At 42.1% G+C, this 22,700-nt stretch overlaps 1 protein-coding gene across 1 annotated transcript in view; it reads right to left on the reverse strand.

The window, feature by feature from the left end:
• Positions 1–549: 549 nt before the first annotated feature.
• LOC143276694 (uncharacterized) overlaps positions 550–22,700 on the reverse strand; it is an 86,890-nt gene continuing 64,739 nt past the window's right edge. The window contains exon 3 of the mRNA XM_076581332.1: positions 550–754. Coding sequence (XP_076437447.1) covers positions 661–754 — 94 coding nt within the window. The 3' untranslated portion in view covers positions 550–660. The remainder of the gene's footprint in view (positions 755–22,700) is intronic.

A 22,700-nucleotide genomic window follows, 5' to 3' on the forward strand; every position in this document is an offset into this window, starting at 1 on the left:
TGAGTGCGTGCATGTATGTGTGTGTGTGTGTATGTGTGTATGTGTGTGTGTGTGTGTGTGTGTGTGTGTGTGTGTGTGTGTGTGTGTGTGTGTGTGTGTGTATGTGTGTTTACCTATCAGAATGAGTATCTTCTGAGGAAGACAACCCTTTCGTTGCGATGGGTTAGTTGTTGTTTTTCAGTGGGCCAAGTGCGTGCTGCACTCGCGACCCCAGTTTATCGTCTGATCCGAAAGACTAGACCCTCAGCTTGATCTTCCAGTCAAATCACAGATAGGGCCAGAGCTGGATTCGAACGTCAATGTACCCTAACAGACACTGTGGTGTCAGGTAAGCGTTTTAACCAATGGGCCACCTTCCTCCTTCCTGGGGCACGAATGAATGAATGAATGAATGAATAGATAGATAGATAGATAGATAGATAGATAGATAGATAGATAGATAGATAGATAGATAGATAGATAAATGAATTAATAAATGAATAAATATATAAATAAATAAATTCATAATACACCCGTGAGTCTGCCTGCGTAATCTTTATTCATTCTACATCAACACACTGTCCTGTGCTGAGCTTTACCACACCGGCAACGCTCGAACTGTGCCCTTGACGTGAAGGGATGAACAAAGGTCAAGGACACAGCAGACCCCTGGCGCCCTCTTCAGTACTCTGTGTCGTCATCCGGGATGAAGGGGAAGGAACTGTCTTGCCATTCAGGGGTGTCGATGTTACCTGCTCCTCTTTCGCTCACCAGTCTGTCGGGAAGAAGGCAGAGATAATAAATCAGTGACTAAATACAGAAACGATGGAAGTTGAGGCTAAACGTAACAAATAAATCGTGAGTAAAAAGGTAAATAACGTAAATAAACACATAATATTGACACGGAACATTGAACATGGAAGATACTGTAATGTGTAGCACTGAAGCATTTGAGAAACGGGCATATTCGAGAACAATTAACAAATGGGTACAAGTAGACAAGATGATTGACATATCAAGGGTATAACTGTGGAAATGCACATTCTAACCAAACTTCGCTATCACACACACACACATGGGAAAAATATCTTTGTTCGAACATCTTCATGGGGAAAAATATCGTTGTTCCAACATCTTGATGAGAAAAATATCTTTGTTCGAACATCTTGATGGGGAAAAATATCTTTGTTCGAAACTTCTAACCAAACTTCGCTATCACACACACACACATGGGAAAAATATCTTTGTTCGAACATCTTCATGGGGAAAAATATCGTTGTTCCAACATCTTGATGAGAAAAATATCTTTGTTCGAACATCTTGATGGGGAAAAATATCTTTGTTCGAACATCTTGATGGGGAAAACATCTTTGTTCAAACATCTTGATGCGGAAAAATATATTTGTTCCAACATATTGATGGGGAAAATATCTTTGTTCCAACATCCTGATGGGGAAATATCTTTGTTCCAACATCCTGATGGGGAAAAATATCTTTGTTCCAACATCCTGATGGGAAAATATCTTTGTTCCAACATCCTGATGGGGAAATATCTTTGTTCCAACATCCTGATGGGGAAAAATATCTTTGTTCCAACATCCTGATGTGGAAAAATCTTTGTTCGAACATCTTGATGGGGAAAAATATCTTTGTTCGAACATCTTGGTGGGGAGAAAATATCTTTGTTCGAACATCTTGATGGGGAAAACATCTTTGTTCAAACATCTTGATGGGAAAAATATCTTTGTTCGAACGGGAAAATATCTTTGTTCGAACGCCTTGATGGAATAAAATATACAACCCACCCTCCGATTTTCCCACACGTAGATTGCATCACAGGCCCTTCATGCATCTCCAGCCTTAGAAGCTCTGTTGTTGTTTTTGCTCATTTTCTGATGGCAGAATCCACAGCTTTTTATAGGACTTGAGACAGAGAGAGAGAATGAGAGAGGGGGAGAGAGAGGGGGAGAGAGAGAGAAAAAAAATTCAGACTTTATTACTCAGGATAAAGATTTTAGGCATTGCCTAGTCTTCCTATCTGTCCTTGAGAGAGACAGACAGACAGACAGACAGACAGACAGACAGGAAGAGACAAAGACACACACAGATACAGACAGAGACACACACATACACGGACATAAAGACACACACAGATACAGACAGAGACAGCAACATAGATAGAGAAAGAGGCAAAGAGAGAGTCAAAGCAACGATGTCTCGAACTGTCAGAGAGAGAGACAGAGAGAGAGGTATACAAACAAACAGATGGACATAGAAACAAAGCGACCGAGAGACAGAGAGACAGAGATTCATGATACATGGGAATAAGAGAGAAGAAAGAAACGCGGAAACAATGACAGAGAAATTTAAGACAGCAAAGGTCTGGAACTCTCCCTCCCTCCCTGCCCTTCCCCCACCCCCCTCACACTCCACTCTCCACTCTGTGTTCGGGCAAATCCATGCATACTACACCACATCTGCAAGGCAGATGCCTGACCAGCAGCATAAGCCAACGCGTTTAGTCAGGCCTTGAGTGCATGCGTGTTATTTGAGTAGCTGTCAGGGTGGATTTCTACAGCATTTTGCCAGAGGATACCTTTTGATATGCCATGGATTCTTTTTCACTGCAACAATTGCGTGTTGCACACGGGACCTCGGTTCATCATCTCATCAGAAAGACTAGACGTTGTGTTTGATTTTTCCAGTCAAACTTGGGGAGAAAGGGCGAGAGCGGGATTCGAACCCACGCCCTCACGGACACTGAACTGGGTGGCTGAGTGTCTTGACCACTGGGCCACCTCCCTCCCCCTGGCACTGGACAAGCAGCCATGGTGACACAAAGGGTGGGAAGTCTTTGTCTCTGCTTCCATTCTTCTGCTGCTGCTGCTCCTCCTCCTCCTCCTTCTTCTTTTTCTTCTTCTTCTTCTCCTTCCCCTTCTCCTTGTCTCTCCTTCAGCCGACACACAAGGGAGACAGACCCCCTGCTGGTTCACCAAGCCACTCAGAGGGCCGCGCATATGGCACTTCTCGAGAGGAGAGGAGGAGATTGGACAGCGAGAGGGGAGCGTGAGAGTCAATTGTTGGTGACTGTGTGTTTGAGGGGGGAAAGGTGTGCGTGTGTGTGCGTGTGTGCGTGTGTGCGTGCGTGTGTGTGTGTGTGTGTGTGTGTGTGTGTGTGTGTGTGTTTGTGTCTGTGTGTCTGTGTTTGTCTCTGTGTCTATGTGTCTATGTGGTGTGTGTGTGTGTGTGTGTGTGTGTGTGTGTGTGTCTGTGTGTGTCTGTGTTTGTGTCTATGTGGCGTGTGTGTGTGTGTGTGTGTCTGTCTGTCTGTCTGTCTGTGTCTGTGGGAGAGACAGAGAGATAGAGAGAGACTGTCTCTCTCTCTCTCTCTCTCTCTCTCTCTCTCTCCCCTGTGTCTCTCCCACAGACACAGACAGACAGACAGACAGACAGACAAACAGACAAACAGATAGAGCGAAGAGAAGAGATATTTTGTTCTACTATTTCGCTCCAACATGTCGTCATCGTCATTAAAGCGATTGCCCGTCAACCGTTTAGGGGTGGGGGGGGGGGGGTAATTTACTGCATTGTACATACATTGTGCACCCCGGTGTAGGATCTTTGGATGGTGTGTTGGCTATTTTTTTTTTATATAGTTTTTTTTTTCTTGCTGTTATGTCATGTTCTGTTCCTTCTTTCCTTCTTTCTTTCTTTCCTTCTTTCTTTTTTATTTCATAATTTGTTTCTTTCTTTCTTCTTTCTTTCATTAATTCTTTCTTCCGTTCGTTCCTTTTCTATCTACCTACATGTCTGTCTGTCTATCTATCTATCTATCTATCTATCTATCTATCTATCTATCCATCCATCCATCTATCTAGCTATCTAGCTATCTGTCTATCCATTTATCCATCTATCTATCTGTCTATCTATCTATCTATCTGTTTATCAGGACATCCAGGAGTCAATACCTGGGTGCGGCCCAGCCCCCTTGAGTGTAAGGAGGTAAGGGCTGAAACACTTAACTGGGGGGTTGTTGGGGGGCTTCTTCTCTGAAGACCTTGTACTGTCCAGCTCTCCCTAGAGTTTCTTATCACTTATCACTATGTGTCTATCTGTCCATCTATCTGTCTGTTTATGTATCTATCCATCTATCATTGTTCGTTTTTTTTTCTTTCTTTCTTTCATCCTTTCTCTCTCTTTTTTTTCCTTAATTTATATAATTTTGTCTCTGGGTGTCTGTCTGTTTCTCTCTTTCCTTGCCCTGCCCCCCCCCCACCCCCCCTCTCTCTCTCTCTCTCTCCCTCCCCATTATCCCACAGAGAAAAGCATTATTATGTGAAGAAAATAATAGGAGTCCAACATGTTTGTTTGGGAACATCTGTTTACTCACATTTCCTTTAAAATTCATTAATACGTCAAGTGAATAATAAACGGATATATACTAACATATAAGAATTAAACAATCTTTGCTCGTTTTGAGTCATATTTGACGAACGATACTACGGAATCGTGATCATCATTTTTTCGTCATGTCGTTAAGATCGTCACCATTGTCATCGTCATCGTCATTTGTATCATCATCAAAGCAAAATCAATCAGCCAGGACGAATCATATCCAGCTTTGGGGATTTTCGAGAAGTTCCCTCTGGTCGACGGTACAGAAGTATAAGGACGAAAACCAATCGCTTCGCCAATAGCTTTTTCCCCAAAGCAGTCAATGCGCTGTCTCTCGAACAAATCCAGTATGATAAATAGAATTGTGCAATCAACAAGCATCTACCTGAAGATCTAGTCATGTAATATGCAGCTTCTGTTCAAATGTGTGTGTGTGTGTGTGTGTGTGTGTGTGTGTGTGTGTGTGTGTGTGTGTGTGTCTGCGTGCGTGTATGTGTGTGAGTGTGTGTCTGTGTGGGTGTGTGTCTGTGTCTGTGAGTATGCGCGCGTGCGTGCATGTGTGTGTGTGTGAGTGTGTTTGTGTGTATGTGTGTGTGTGTGTGTGTGTGTGTGTGTGTGTGTGTGTGTGAGTATGCACAGGTTTTTATATTGATAGGCACTTGTGTGTATCCTAATTTCTACTGTATCTGTGTTTGTGTATGATTTTCGATTTATGTTCGTACCTTGTTATGTACTACCCCCCCCCCCAATATTCCTTGTGACCCCGGTACACTTGGTAATAAAGACATATTCTATTCGATTCTATTCTATCATCACCAGCATCAGCATCAGCATCTTTATCATCACCATCTCAGTTATTATCGTCGTCTTCAATTCGCAACCGCATATATTATTTGTATTTGTATTTGTATTTCTTTTTATCACAAAAAGATTTCTTTGTGTGAAATTCGGGCTGCTCTCCCCAGGGAGAGCGCGTTGCTACACTTCAGCGCCACCCTTTTTTTTGTATTTTATCCTGCGTGCAGCTTTATTTGTTTTTCCTATCGAAGTGGATTATTTCTACAGAATTTTGCCAGGAACAACCCTTTTGTTGCCGTGGGTTCTTTTACGTGCGCTAAGTGCATGCTGCATACGGGACCTCGGTTTATCGTCTCGTCCGAATGACTAGCGTCCAGACCACCACTCAAGGTCTAGTGGAGGGGGAGAAAATATCGGCGGCTGAGCCATGATTCGAACCAGCGCGCTCAGATTCTCTCGCTTCCTAAGCGGACGCATTACCTCTAGGCCATCTCTCCACATGTGACATGTGACACAAAAATGTCCCAGTCAGATAATGCTTCAGTTTTGAAAAATTCGATGTTTTGGTGCTGATGATGTCAAGAAAATTGACATGAAATTATATGAATAGGATAGATTTGTCAGAGAAAATCAAAATAAACCAGAATGTATCTTTCTTCAAACTACAACAACAAAACAGCAAAACAACAACGGAAGCAGAAAAAAAATCTAAATGAAATCACATCAGAATATTAAAATTCGCTGCTTCAGCGCGAATAATCGAACACCAGATGTCTTTCATTTTATTCCTTTTCTTGCTGTATCTTTCTGTCTCTGTATCTCCCTCTGTGCCTCTCTCTGTCTCTCTTTCTCATGTATACATACTCGCACGCAAGCACACACACACACACACACACACACACACACACGCACGCACGCACGCACGCACGCACGCACGCACGCACATACATTTCTTAATACACACACACACACACATCCCTCTGTCTCTCTCTATCTCTCCGTTTATCTCTGTCACTCTGTCTCTCACACACACACACACACACACACACACACACACACACACACACACACACACACACACAATCTATTTTCATTCATTTTGGAACAGACGATAATATATCACCTTTCGAAAAGTCTCTGTTAACACTGGTTGTCCTTTGGTGAGTAATTTTACACCTGAATACCCACATTCCGTGCTCAGTTATTTCACGGACACAATTCTGACCAGTTACAGTTTCTGTCCAAGTGTTGGTCCCCCCCCCCCTTTTTTTTTTGTTTGTCTTTTCTTCTTTTTTTAAAATTTATTCTTTTTTTCTTCTATCCCTGTGTGTCTATGTAATATCTGCAGATCTGCCTGGTGCCCTGGGAAGGTGGAAGTGTGAGTCAGGGTTAAGGCATGGCTTGTGCTATTTTGGGACATGCACTGAAATAGAATTTAGAATGAAGGAATTTTTTTTTTTTTTGGTTTTAATGTGATCAATTGATTTTATTTATTTATTTATTTATTTATTCATTCATTCCTTCATTTACTTATTCATTTATCTATTTATTTATCTATATATTTATCGATTCATTTATCTATGCATGTATATGAATGTGTATTGTGTGTGCGTGTGTTTACGTAAGTTTGTGCCTGCCTATGTGTGCGTATGTGTTAGGGTAACTGTTAGATACACATGTATGTTAAAATGTATGTATGCAGTGTGTGTGTGTGTGTGTGTGTGTGTTTGTGTGTGTGTGTGTGTGTGTGTGTTTGTGTGTAGTCACATTTTGGTGTGTGTATGTAACATAGATGTAATGTTTTATGTTAACAAAAGCGTTTTTGTAAAGCACCTAGAGCAGATTTCTGGATAGTGTGCTATATAAGTATCCATTATTATTATTATTATTATTGTTTATTGATTCATTCATTTATTTATTTATCGTTGTTATCGTCAATTAATTTTTTGCATTTCGTTTTTTTAACTGACTTTTTCTCTTCCATTCGATGAAATCCTTTCCGGTTTCAATCCAACTACCTGACCTCGTTTTTCATGTTTTGTGACCTGTCCATTGCATCCGTCATAATTCATGTTTATTGTTTTCATTCATTCTATGCAACATTCAAGTGATGAATCATAACTAGTCATAATATACCTCTCTCTCTCTCTCTCTCTGTCTCCCTCTTTCTCTCTCTCTCTCTCTCTCTGTCTCCCTCTCTCTTTCTCTCCCTCTCTCATTCTTTCTCTCTCTCTCTCACTCTCACTCTCTCACCCTATCTCCCTCTCTCTTTCCCCCCTCTCTGTCTCTCTCTCCCCCTCTCTCTCCCCCTCCCCCCTCTCTCCTTCTCTCTCTCTTTCTCCCCCTCTCTCTCTCTGGAGGGGTGAGGGGGTGGGGAGGGAGTCCTTGAATTGATAGAAAATGTTTTATTACTATTGGGAGGGCCTTCTCTTTCCTATAATCCTATGCATTGCAATTCCTTTGTTAGAGAGAGAGGGAGAGAGAGAGAGATACAGACAGACAGATAGACGGACAGACAGACAGAGACACAGACACAGACAGACACTGTCACACACACACACACAAACACACACACACACACACACGGAGAGAGAGAGAGATTGAGAGACACACAAACACACACACACACACACACACACACACACACATACACACACATGGAGAGAGAGACAGAGACAGACAGACATGGAGAGAGAGAGAGAGAGAGAGAGAGAGAGAGAGAGAGTCCATATCCCAATCCCCATAATATATCGGCTTAAATCTGGTTTGGTTTTCACTAAAGCGCCATCCTATGACATTCGGGATTTACTCCCAGAGACAGTTCAACAATACCAATGCACAGCATATTTTAACAAACATACCGGCCGCCGAGGCAAAGTGGTTAGCATCGCGGAGAGACGATTGGGAGGGTATAGGTTTGAGCCCTGTTAGAAGTTGCCGTGGCCGGCTTCAAACAAGAGCTGAGTGCTATGGGCTGAAACGGGATGACTTGGACCACCCAGTCGACGATTCATCCACTTCACGGATGCTTTTCTTCTGGAGTGTTCTTCAAATTTCCCGATAACCAGCAATGCAAGTGTGTGTATCTCTCGGGCCTGCTAAACGCCTGGTTTGACATTTTCTGCCCTCTCCAGCTCTGGTCCTCGCTACCTGTCTGAGCTCCTTGAAGTGTACATTCCAACTCGTCACCTTCGTTCTGTCTCTGATACCAGTCCTTTAAAACTCCCTGTTGTTAAAAAGGAACAACAGGATTAAAGGTCTTTTTCTTTCCAGGCTCCGTCATTGTGGAACAAACTGCCAGAAAATTTGCTCGCTGAAATTTTTAAAGTCTGCTCTGAAAACAGATCTTTTCCAACAGCAGTAACAGCAGTTGTTTTTGTTGTAGGTTTTGCTGTTTTCTTGTGTGTGTGTGTGTGTGTGTGTGTGTGTGTGTGTGTGTGTGTGTGCGTTTGTGTGTGTGTGTGAGTGCGTGCCTGAGTGTGTGTTGCAGGGATGCGATTTCTGTAGGGCGCCATGGGTGGGTGGGTGGTTTCCAATGTTCAGTTGCAGGAGTGTTTTGTGGCACGTACTTCAATGTGTGTGGGAAGGGGTGGGGGGGTGGGGGAGGAGGTGCGGGTGGAGAGGAGTGTTGATGGGGGATGGGGGTTAGGTGGGGTGGGGGAGGGGGGGCGGGGAGTGAGGAACGAAATGTAAAGCGCTTTGAGCAGTGTTTCTAGAGAAACGCGCAATATAAATGTCCAGTATTATTATTACCATTCTTAAATAATCTCCACACAGTCGAGAATCATCCACTTCACGAATGCTTCTTTATTTTGTATTTGTATTTCTTTTCGTCACAACAGATTTGTCTGTGTGAAATCCGGGCTGTTCTCCCCAGGGAGAGCGCGTCGCTACAGTTCCTGCGTGCAGTTTTATTTGTTTTTCCTATCGAAGTGGATTTTTCAACAGAATTTTGCCAGGAACAACCCTTTTGTTGCCGTGGGTTCTTTTTACGTGCGCTAAGTGCATGCTGCACACGGAACCTCGGTTTATTGTCTCATCCGAATGACTAGCGTCCAGACTACCACTCAAGGTCTAGTGGAGGGGGAGAAAATATCAGCGGCTGAGCCGTGATTCGAACCAGCGCGCTCAGATTCTCTCGCTTCCTAGGCGGACACGTTACCTCTAGGCCATCACTTCCGAGTTGTTCCTCCAGTTCCCTATCGCTACAAGCGTCTGTATCTCTCAGCCAGCCAGACTTAACGCTGGTATTTCTCTTTCTTTCTTTTTATTAACCCTTTTTTCCTCGAGTTAAAATCTGTCAATTCAATCCTAAACGCTTCGTTCAAAAATGTGACTCCGTCATGGTTTTCAAACAGATTTTCAATCAGTATTTAATGATTAATTGAATATTGAAATAATCTATTTTTCATTCCGGTTATGTTTTCTCTTTTACCTTTTTCTATCCTCAGTCGGTCGAAAGCCCTGCAGTCAAATGGAAACTGGAGAAATGGAAGACAGGTGTTCAGTGAAGAGATAAACACACTCACCAAGGAAGTGGAGTTATCATTCTTTTTTTAATTCACACTAGCACAAAAAATTCTGTCAGCACAATCAAACGAACAGCTGCTGTTCACACTATACAAATAATGCAAAACACATCCGGTGGCTTTTTGTGTTTTTTGGTTTTTGTTTTGTTTGTTTTTTTGTCTGGCTTTTTTGCCGACGAACACGGAACTTCGTGGCTCACAGACACATCATACACATCGGCAGACACATCATACACATCGGCAGACACATCATACACATCGGCAGACACATCATACACATCGGCAGACACATCATACACATCGGCAGACACATCATCAACATCGGCAGACACATCATCAACATCGACAGACACATCATACACATCGGCAGACACATCATCAACATCGACAGACACATCATCAACATCGACAGACACATCATCAACATCGGCAGACACATCATACACATCGGCAGACACATCATACACATCGGCAGACACATCATACACATCGGCAGACACATCATCAACATCGGCAGACACATCATCAACATCGGCAGACACATCATACACATCGGCAGACACATCATCAACATCGGCAGACACATCATACACATCGACAGACACATCATCAACATCGGCAGACACATCATACACATCGACAGACACATCATACACATCGACAGACACATCATCAACATCGGCAGACACATCATACACATCGGCAGACACATCATCAACATCGGCAGACACATCATACACATCGGCAGACACATCATACACATCGGCAGACACATCATCAACATCGGCAGACACATCATACACATCGGCAGACACATCATACACATCGGCAGACACATCATCAACATCGGCAGACACATCATACACATCGGCAGACACATCATCAACATCGGCAGACACATCATACACATCGGCAGACACATCATACACATCGGCAGACACATCATCAACATCGGCAGACACATCATACACATCGGCAGACACATCATCAACATCGGCAGACACATCATACACATCGGCAGACACATCATACACATCGGCAGACACATCATCAACATCGGCAGACACATCATACACATCGGCAGACACATCATCAACATCGGCAGACACATCATACACATCGACAGACACATCATCAACATCGGCAGACACATCATCAACATCGGCAGACACATCATCAACATCGACAGACACATCATCAACATCGGCAGACACATCATACACATCGGCAGACACATCATACACATCGGCAGACACATCATCAACATCGGCAGACACATCATACACATCGGCAGACACATCATACACATCGGCAGACACATCATACACATCGACAGACACATCATACACATCGGCAGACACATCATACACATCGGCAGACACATCATACACATCGGCAGACACATCATCAACATCGGCAGACACATCATACACATCGACAGACACATCATCAACATCGGCAGACACATCATACACATCGACAGACACATCATACACATCGACAGACACATCATCAACATCGGCAGACACATCATACACATCGGCAGACACATCATACACATCGGCAGACACATCATCAACATCGGCAGACACATCATACACATCGGCAGACACATCATCAACATCGACAGACACATCATACACATCGGCAGACACATCATCAACATCGGCAGACACATCATACACATCGACAGACGCAGACACGCATGCACGCACGTTCGCTCGCACGCATACACGCACACGTACCCGCAAATAAACTCCCTCTTTCCACCAAGCGATAGTCTATGTAGATATGGTAAGGATGAAACACAGCGACAGAGACAAACTGGTAGAGAGACAGACATTCAGACAGACACACAGATAAACATATAGACAGAGAGTCAGTCAGAGAGGCAGACAGGGGGGTTATTTATTTATTTATTTTTTAATGAACCTTTTTAATTTCATTTCAAACAACGAAAACAAACACTTACACAGGACCAGAAAAAACAACAAAATGGATAAACATCATCATTTTCTTACACTGAGTATATCATTCAATATCCATACAAATACATACAAACCCACACACATGCACACATACGTCCACATATAAACACAAACGCACACTGCCACAAGCACACAAATCCACAGACATGCACACAAACATATCGGCACCTGTATACACGCGCCTTCATCCACCGATGTCTGCATGTAATGTATACATTAAACGTCATAGAACACAGCACCCATACCTCATAGCATGTTCAAATAATTAATACTGTCCTTTGGTTTTTTGGTTATCCTTCTGTATTCCACTCATGCCCCTAGAAATACTATGCAGCGATATGTATATACTGAACGAGTGAGAAGTGAATATAATCAGGTTGTTTCCTCCTTTCCTCAGTCCCCACTCGTCCCAGCCAATATTGCCAATATTCACTGGAAAAAAAATGAAAGAAAGGAAAAGAATGCATATATAAGAAGAAAGTGCAGTGATTTTAACATCATCTTTAAACGTTGATCAAATGCTTGTATGGAAACCAGTTTATCGAGAATGCATTAAAAGACATATTCACAAGTGAAATATGTTTTTCAGTTTCATATACACGTTTCAGATATTTTCTGAAATGATTAAGCTGTGGAACTGTGTTACTGACTTTGCATTTGTAGATAAAGAATTTGGCATGAACTATAATCATGTCAAGAGTTCCACCAGACCTGAATTCGCTATCGTGTCCAAATATAATGATTCTTTCATTAAATTTTAAGAATTTTGCATTTTCAGAATTAACATTGATATGTCTTTCAAGCGCATTCCAGAACACATGTGTAAATTCGCATTCCCAGAATATATGGTATATATTTTCACGATATTTTCTACAAAAAGTACAACTATCTTCACTAATTATGCCCATATGTTTCAACACAGTATTAGTTGCTAATATTCTATGTATAATTCTAATTTGAAACCACCGAAGTTTGATTTCACTGATTTGACGTATTTTCCTAAGTGAAATATCCCATTTGATTTGTGTGTCAAGTTTATTTTCCCATTTACTGCAACAATTTGGATTTATCCTATCATGCGTTAAAATATCATAGTATACACGTGCACCCTTAGAAACTGAAAATATTGCTTCAAAAGTTTTATGGCTGTGTAAAGATCGATTAGTTTGAGCAACAATTCTACATTTCCTCATGTAACACTTCACTGCTTGTGTGTATCCAGTATATGTAACATAGTCAGTATGTAACTTGTATTTATGTTTAAATTCTTCAAATGATAGAAACATACCATCATCATTAAGCACGTCTGAAATAAAACACACTCCTTGGTCAATCCATTTCTTACAGAACACAGTTTTCCTTCCAATTTTTATATCATCATTACATAATAGAGGTTCTGCATTCATTTCTTCGTGTTTTTCTATGTGAATTTTCTTTCCGAATTCCCTATATGCTTGCAAGACATCATTCCGAAATTTGTTTTGACGAGTGTGTTTTTCAGCAGGAAGATTTGGGCCAAGTTTTTCAAGCAGAGTCAAGCTAGGATTTATAGTAACACTGAGTTTTTTCATTTATAGTCGCTTGTCTTTAGTTTTCGTATCCAAATCAACTTGAGTGCATTAATGTAGTTTTTAATGTTTGGCACACCAAGCCCTCCATGAACAATTCCTTTAACAACAGTGTTTCTACTAATTCCATACAAACTGAAACACTGTTTTCTGAATCATGTCTATCATGGTGTCAGGAGGATTTGGCAACAATATCCACAAGTGGACGATTTTGGACAAAATCAAAGATTTAAGCACTGCCACTCTTCCTAGGGGGGTAATCTGTCGTTTTAACCATATTTCATACAGATTTACACTTCAGATTAATTTCCTTGTTGTGTTCTAAATCGTTTGTGAACCAAATGTCAAGTATTTTGAACTGAGGGGGATTCCATTTAATGTTTAAATGAGGCAAATAACGTTTTGAAAATTTCCTGAGTTTTCCCAGCCATATAGCATTTGTTTTAGTAGCATTCAGAAAGAGACCAGATTTTTTCCCATATGTGTTAACAGTATTCACCGCTTCCACGAAAGTATTTTCATTATCATGCAATAAGAGTTCAGTGTCGTCAGCATACTGCAATATCTTATATTCATAATCACCAATTCTAATTCCTCGTATATTATCATTTTCCCTTATCATAACAGCAAGGATTTCGACAAATAAAATAAATAAATAAGGAGATATTGGGTCACCCTGTCTACAGCCTCTAGAAATAGGAAACCACTGTGACATATGACCATTAACAGAGACAGACGACTTAATGTTATCATAGAACACTGAAATCCATCTACAAAAGTCTTCACCAAAGCCAAACGCACGAAGGATTTTAAACATAAAACTCCAGTCCACAGAGTCAAAGGCCTTTTCAAAATCAAGGCACAGAAGCAGACCAGGTAATCTTTCCCGATTTAAATAGTTAATAATAATTATCATAAATTAGACGGACATTGTCTCCCATAAATCTGTTAGCGATGAACCCAGTCTGATCCTCATTTATCAACGCAGGAAGTGCACATTTTATTCTACCGCAATACACGCTGAGCCTATTTTATAAACAACATTAAGGAGAGAGATTGGCCTCCAGTTTTTAAGTAAATCCTTTGTTGTATCCTCTTTAGGAATGCATATGATAATGCCTTCCCTCTGAGGTGGTGAGAGTTGACTGCTTCGAAAACTATCATTTAGTGCTCTTACTACTAATACACCAATTTGTTGCCAAAAAAACTTGAAAAATTCTACCGTGAATCCGTCAGAACCAGGGCTCTTGTTATTTTTCATACTTTTTAATGCATAAGTTGCTTCATCTAGTGTTATTTCTCCCTCTAACGAAGACTTTTCTACTTCTGTTAATTTTGGAATATTATCGACTAACTCTGATATTTCACAGTCTTCTACTTGTTTCTTTAAGTACAGTTTAACTTCTTTGATACTTTCTTTACTGTCTACTACTTTATCCCCGTTACTTAAAGTTAATTTCCTCATTTGTTTACTGACATAATTACGATTTTGAAGATTACAAAAATACTTTGTTATTTTTTCTCCCTCAGCTACCCACCTTGCCCGTGATCGAAGAAGAACGCCTTCCATATGTTTTTCTCTGATTTTAACTAACTCTTCTTTATCATTGTTAAGCTGATGCCTTTCTTCTCCTGTTAATGTGGCTTTCATTTCAAGACATTCTATATTGTGTTCTAATTCTTTTTTGCGTTCACCAGTTACACGCTTTTTCATTGTAGCAAAGGCAATTGTTTTAGATCTTATCTTCATAAGCAGGACATCTAAAAATAGTTGATCCGGTATAGTAAGCTGAATATCGTGTTTTGGAACATTACTGAGACTTCCCCGAGAATAGGGTAAAGCTGCGTATTCCTCTGTAACATTTTTTATAACCTCCTTTATTTCTTCTACAAATAGTTTATCCTTTAAGAGAGAAGAATTAAATTTCCACAAAGTATTTCTTTTTACATCTTTTTTCTAAAGTAATTGTTAACGTTATCATAGAGTGATCTGTCCTATAACCAGGATTTATATCTGCATCTTTTACATAACAGCACAAAAAGTCTGATATCAGGAAAAAGTCTAAACGACTTTGTTGAAGAGGATTATTTTTTCGCCACGTATATCTTCTAGTTTCAGGATTAAGTTCGCTCCATATATCAACTAAGTCTAAATTAACTATCATACTTAGATTCACCAACCAAATCAAAACCATCCAGTCCAACACACCCCACATCACTCTCACCACTGATGGGCACTCACAACACACCCCACATCATTCTCACCACTGATGGGCACTCACAACACACCCCACATCATTCTCACCACTGATGGGCACTCACAACACACCACACATCATTCTCACCACTGATGGGCACTCACAACACACCCCACATCATTCTCACCACTAATGGGCACTCAAAACACACCCCACATCATTCTCACCACTGATGGGCACTCACAACACACCCCACATCACTCTCACCACTGATGGGCACTCACAACACACCCATCATCATTCTCACCACTGATGGGCACTCACAACACACCCCACATCATTCTCACCACTGATGGGCACTCACAACACACCCCACATCATTCTCACCACTGATGGGCACTCACAACACACCCCACATCACTCTCACCACTGATGGGCACTCACAACACACCCCACATCATTCTCACCACTGATGGGCACTCACAACACACCCCACATCATTCTCACCACTGATGGGCACTCACAACACACCCCACATCATTCTCACCACTGATGGGCACTCACAACACACCCCACATCATTCTCACCACTGATGGGCACTCACAACACACCCCACATCATTCTCACCACTGATGGGCACTCACAACACACCCAGCATCATTCTCACCACTGATGGGCACTCACAACACACCCCACATTATTTAGTTTTTATTTCTCTTCAATTCCCGTTTCTCTTTTCAAATATTCTGTCTCTGAAGCTTATACAGCGTCAGCATTTTATTCAACTGATCACACAGTGAAGTGTTTGCTATGTGCTAAGAGCCATTAATAGCTGGAGAGAGACAGACAGACAGACAGAGACAGACAGACAGAGAGACAGACAGAGTGACAGACAGAGACAGAGACAGAGAGGGGGCGGGGAGAGAGAGAGAGAGAGAGAGAGAGAGATGGGGGCTGGGGCTGGAGGGGGAGGGGAGGAGAGAAATATGAAGATACGAAGGGAGACAAAATTTATGCTACATCAGCAATTTAATTAACTGATCACACGAAAGCGTTTGTCATACGCCGGTATGTATGCTAGGAGCCAGAATAGATGTATAGTGAGGAGAGAGAGAGAGAGAGAGAGAGAGAGATGGGAAGCTAGATATATAGATAGAGAGAGAGAGAGAGCAAGACACACAGAGAGAGGGCAAGAGAGAGAGAGATGGGGAGAGAGTGAGAGAGAGAGAGCAAGACAGACACAGAGAGAGATGGGAAGACATAGATAGATAGATAGATAGATAGAGAGAGAGAGAGAGAGAGAGAGAGAGAGAGAGAGAGAGAGAGAGAGAGATTAAAAAAAATTTTCTACTCAAGGATAAAGATTTTAGGCATTGCCTAGTTGCCGAGAGAGAGACACACACAGACAGACAGACAGACACAGCGACAGAGAGAGAGAGAGAGAGAGAGAGAGAGAGAGAGAGAGAGGCGTACAAACAGACAGACAGAGAGAAACAGACAGAGAAACAAAGGGGTAGCAGACTCCGCTTTTGTTCTTCACGTCTTTCAGCTCTATTCCAAACCTCGGAACGATCTGCAACAACAATGCGTGGGTACCTCCCTTATTTTCTGTGGCGGTGACTTCCCTTTTTCCCGTGAAACTCTACCGCCATATTGCTTCTCCCGTCTGGTGGAAGATTAGCGGTTGGTTGTGATTATTACATTTTCAGTATCGCGTGTCATCATCAGATAATGACGACGTTGCCACCATGGAGGTTCATTTTCGGTTGAAGTCTACGTGACAAGTCTGAGTCTGAATGTGTGTGCGGGCATGACTTAAACCTGACTGAATGACACAGGAAACGAATGATGAGCTCCCAAAATGGCAGCCGTCAGTCGGCTCTACCTAGGTAGCCAGCCTGTTGTGTAAATGACCCCGTGTTTGAAAAGCGCTTAGAGCTTGGTCTCCGACCGAGGATAGGCGCTACATATGTATCCAGATCATTCATTCATTTATTCATTCATTCACTCATTCACAAGTCTGGAATCTATGCTTCCTTTCACAATGATATCCAGGCGTTAACCAGGCCCGAGAGATACAGCCACTTGCAGTACTGGCCAAAAAATTTGAGCAACACCCCCCAAAGACACATCCATGAAATGGATGATACTCGATTGTGTGGTCCCAGTCTTCAGTCCATTGCAAACTCAACTCTGGGTAGGAGCCGGCCGCGGGCCGAAAAAAACCTCACCTCCACTGAGAATTGAACTCGAAATCTACCAGCAGTCAGTCTGTAACGCTATTTCCCATGGCGGTTCGTTTATTTTTGACTCACCTGTGTGAATAAGAAATGAACATAAATGGGAAAAAAATGAACGTTTCTTTCAGTTTCGGTCAGCCTGTCGTCGGGCTGGTTTGTGCAGATCTATACATGTTGCAGCATGCCAGAGGTCATGTCAACATTTCCTATACGGTCAAATTAAAGGGATTTCTTAAATAATCGAAACATGTCAAGAAAACATGATTTAAATTATGCTGATACCTCAAATGTAATAATACGTTTATCGCGCTAAAACAAGACAGTTTCTAAACGACATCGTGATTTGTCCCGTTAGCAGACTTCGTTTGGTTTTTTTAAGTCATGATATTTCATACAGGACCCATTTTAACGATTTAAAAATCTCTTTAACCGTTTATGATTCTTTAACGATAAGTGATTTCACAGTATCTGAAGGCTTGCTTTTGTTTATTCTATTTTTTATCATTAACGTATGCATATATCATTGAAGGAGATTAAACAAGTTTGCGTGTCCTGCTATCTGCTTTCCAATCCGATGACTACTCATCTTCTGATTTAATCAGGTTGTCACTCCGAAGAAATCTCGCCTTCTCGGACTGTTACTTCGATACTTGTCGTGTCAATACATATGTGAACGTTCTTTCTTCTTTGCTGCTTGATCTGAACAGCTTCTATCATATCCTGCATCTGATTCATGTGCTTTACGCTAACTTTAACAAGCTAAAAACCATCATTAGGCTAATAAAGCCAATAGCTAATCTAGCTTCTTTGTTATTGTGCTTCAACGCCAACCTTTTGTCGCTCACTGGATGTATCCAGATCGGAAGGGAAAGTGTATAGGGGGAGGGTTTCTTAGAATATGAGAGTGGTCAGAATGTTTATATTAGTTACTTGTATATTGTTGCTTTCAGCCAAACACTTGTGTTTTAGACAAGCGCACAAAATGTACACTATCACACACTAATCATTTATACTAGACATGCACGAACAGACATCGAGAGGGAGAGGAGAGATCTGGAGTGAAGAAGATCTGAGAGGAAGAGAGGGAGAAGAGTGAAAGAGGGGAAGAAGAGGGGGGGAGAATGAAAAGAGAACGAGGGGAGAAGGAAGAGAGAACGTGGAGAGAAGAAGGGCGAAGAGAGAGGACGAGAAGTGGTGATTATTTAATTGTGAAACGAACCACATGCACACCATCGTCAACAACGAAGTCCAGGACAGAAGGAGTAAAACAACAACAAACACGCTTAACCTTTTAACCACAGATTGAACAACAGCACCCTGCAGCAAAAAATTTCGCCCAACACACACACAACAACACACACACATCAACACACAAGAATTCCACGACTCGAATACAATGTCTGACGTTTCAGCCGGTCAACGTGAGGAGAAACAAATGGAATCACCGCGATAAACCATCCCCACCATCACCACACTTAGCCGCAGTAAACGCCGCATCGTCACGCACGCACGACCAAACACACACAACATCCATAGTAGATCTTGATGTAGCCCTTGCACACATTTGTGTTTAACACACACACACACCACACACACACAGACATAAATTTTGCGACATGGCTTCCATCGTAATAGTACTCTCCTTTTTTTTTTTATAAAGGCAGGTACTAAAAAGCAGATTTTAAATGTTTGACCGTCATTTCAGGTGAAGTTTACGTAACTAGCGCAATGAATAACAATTTAAAGAAAACAAGTTAAAATCTAAATGTTTTATTATTATTATTATTATTATTATTATGCACCATCTCTGCTTTTTTTTTTTAGTAACTACGGTACGGCGCATCTCCGCATCATGATGCTCAACCGGGCCAGGCGATAGGGGGCGGGGCCTTGCGGTACCGCCGGAATGTGTATAACGAGATGAGTCAGGGAGTGCTTCTTAATGCACAGATGCGCGTAGAATTTTCTGCCGTTAGTGCTGGTCTGCTCTTAACGACGTCACACCCATTCCTTAAATTTGGTCGAGTGACGTCAAATGCAGCGTGACGTTGAGAATAGACTACGTGTTTCTAAACAGAACATCCGTGGTTTGGTCCCGTTAGCAGACTTCGTTTTTGGTTTTTTTTCAAAGTTTATTGATATTTCATACAGGACCCATTTTAACGATTTTAAAAAATCTCTTTCCCCGTTTATGATTCTTTTACCGCATACAGCTCGTGTCACAAGTGAGTCTTGAAGGTCTTGCCTTTCTTGTTTATTCTTATTTTTTATCATTACACGTATGCATATATCCATTGAAGCGAGAATTAAATACAAAGTTGCGTGTCTCTGCTATTCTGCTTTCCACTCCGCATGACCTACTTATCTTTCTGATCTTATCAGCGTTTACACTCCCGCAAGAAATCTCCGCTCTTCCTCTGACTGTTACTTTTCGAAACTTCTCGTGTCAATACAATAATGAACGTTCTTTCTTCTTTGCTGCTCCTTACATCTGGAACAGCCTTCCTCATCATATCCATGCATCTCATTCCATGTCTGCTTTTCGCTCTTCACTAAAAACTCATCTTTTTAAAACCAAAGTACTCTCAGCTTCCTTTTCTCCAACACCACCCATGTCAGCTCACTTTAGATGTATGTAGAGTGGAAAGGGAGAGTGTGAGTAGGGGGAGGGTTTTTTGAGAAAGAGTGGTCATGAATGTTTTATGTTACTTGTAATATATTTCTTTCATGCAAAGCACCATGAGCTCTTAGTGAGAAAGCGCGCTATATAAATGTACACTATCACTATCATTATTATTATTATATACTCAGACATGGCAGAGACAGAGAGAGGGAGAGAGAGAGAGAGAGAGGGAGGGAGAGAGAGAGAGAGGGAGAGAGAGGGAGAGAGAGTGAAAGAGAGAGAGGGGGAGAGAGAGAGGGGGGGAGAGAGAGAGGGAGAGAGGGGGAGAGGAAGAGAGAGAGAGTGGGAGAGAGAGAGAGGGAGAGAGAGAGAGAGAGAGAAGTGGTGATTTATTTAAATTTTGTGGAAACGAACCACATGCAGCCCACTTCTGTCAACAACGAAGTCCAGGACAGAAGGAGTAGAAAAAAACACAAACACGCTTTAACCTTTTTAACCACAGATTTGAATCAACAGCCACCCTGCAGGCAAAGCTAAATTTGCGCCCGCACACACACACACACACACACACACACACACACACAGAGGAATTCGCACGACTTCGATACAATGTCTCGTTTCGCCGGTCCAACAGTGGCAGGGGAACAAAAGTTGGCAATCACCGCGTGAGAACCAGTCTCCGGCACCAGTTCTTGGCCGGGGAGTAATTGTGTTTGTGGGTGTGTGATTGTCCGGAAAATCAGCACTAATGCTGAGAGGGGAGCATTCAATCGTTGTCACCACACGCTATCACGGATTGTATTTGGAAGGTCAACCTTTCATCGCTGTGAACCCATTAGAAAGGTCCCGGTGAAACCACCGCCGAAACTGTCCCCCCCCCCCCCCCCCAAGCCTAAACGTCCCCCTGGGGAACACTTCTTTAATGGAGAATAAGTCCCAGATGATGTTTACAAGACAATAAAAGACAAGAAGTGTTTTTAGACAACAGGTGGTACACGAAAAAAGCAAAATAAAAAGAAAAGAACAAGCCATGAAGACATATCAATTTTCAATCAACAGTGTGGTAGAACATGAGAGAGACAGATAGACACACAGACAGACAGACAGACAGAATACGGACAGACAGAAACAGAGAGTGAGTGACTGAGAGAGAGAGACAGAGACAGAGAAAAAGAGTGAGTGAGAGAGAGACAAACAGACAGACAGACAATAGACATACAGAGAGAAAAAGTGAGTCAGTGAATGAGTGAGAGAGACAGACAGACAGAGACAGAGAAAAAGAGTGAGACAGAGAGAGAGACAGACAAACAAACAAACCGAGAAAAAGAGTGAGAGACAGACAGACAGACAGAAAGAGAAAAAGAATGAGAGAGAGATATATAGAGAGACCGAGACAGAGACAGAGAATTTCATTCTTATATGCCAGTATATAATATTTATCTGTTTATCATTTGCTTTACGAATTAACAACAAAATGGAAAAACAGTTAGGGAAGAGAATGCTGCCTACAAAGTCACAACCTCCAGCCTAACGATGGAAGTTGAAGCTGTGACACATGCCCTCCAGTGGCTATCGTCCATCCATACGCCCGAAACCAACATGCCATGATTCTAACAGACTCAATGAACCTCATACAGAAAATTGAAAACGGAATGGGAAGCCCAGAGTGGCATAAGGCAATGCGCAACTTTCAGATTAAAAAACTCACATGGTCATACTGCCCGGGACATGCAGGAGTTAAGGGAAATGAGCGAGCTGACAGACTTGCTGGTAACGCAACACCAACGAGCGGCCTACATCTAGGAAAATCGGAAATCCTCAGAAAAGTCAAAGAATATCAAAAAGAACAGGTACAAGGCCATCACACCATCGATCGCCTCAAAGAAATAAAAGCAGAGAGCGGGAGCGGCCGTAAGTCTAACATGAAAGGTAGAGCACGATGCTTTGCAAATCAAACAAATATCGGCATCATTTCCAAACCAACATTGCGCAAATTTCTTCAAAACGGAACAGAGTCTCTGTGGGCTTTTCCAAATACAGTAGACTGAGCAACACACTAGACGCCACATTCTTGGCATCAGAGATCTTTTCCCATCCCTCTTGCGGCCAATCAGTGGCAGCCTCTGTGCGTGTGTGTATGTGTGTGTTTGTGTGTATGTGTGGGTCTGTGTTTTTGAGTGCGTTTGTGCATGCGTGAGAGTGTAAGTGTACACAAGTGTCAGGAGAGTTCTGTGCATGTGTGTGTGTGTGTGTGTGTGTGTGTGTGTGTGTGTGTGTGTGTGTGTGTGTGTGAGGGGGAGGTGGGGGTGCAGGGAGGAGGTGAGATAGAGGATGAGGTATGTGAGTGTATGCATGCCTACACTGTGGGAGCATCAGGATATT

This window comes from Babylonia areolata, chromosome 32 (assembly GCF_041734735.1).
Source record: "Babylonia areolata isolate BAREFJ2019XMU chromosome 32, ASM4173473v1, whole genome shotgun sequence".
Classification (NCBI taxonomy): domain Eukaryota; kingdom Metazoa; phylum Mollusca; class Gastropoda; order Neogastropoda; family Buccinidae; genus Babylonia; species Babylonia areolata.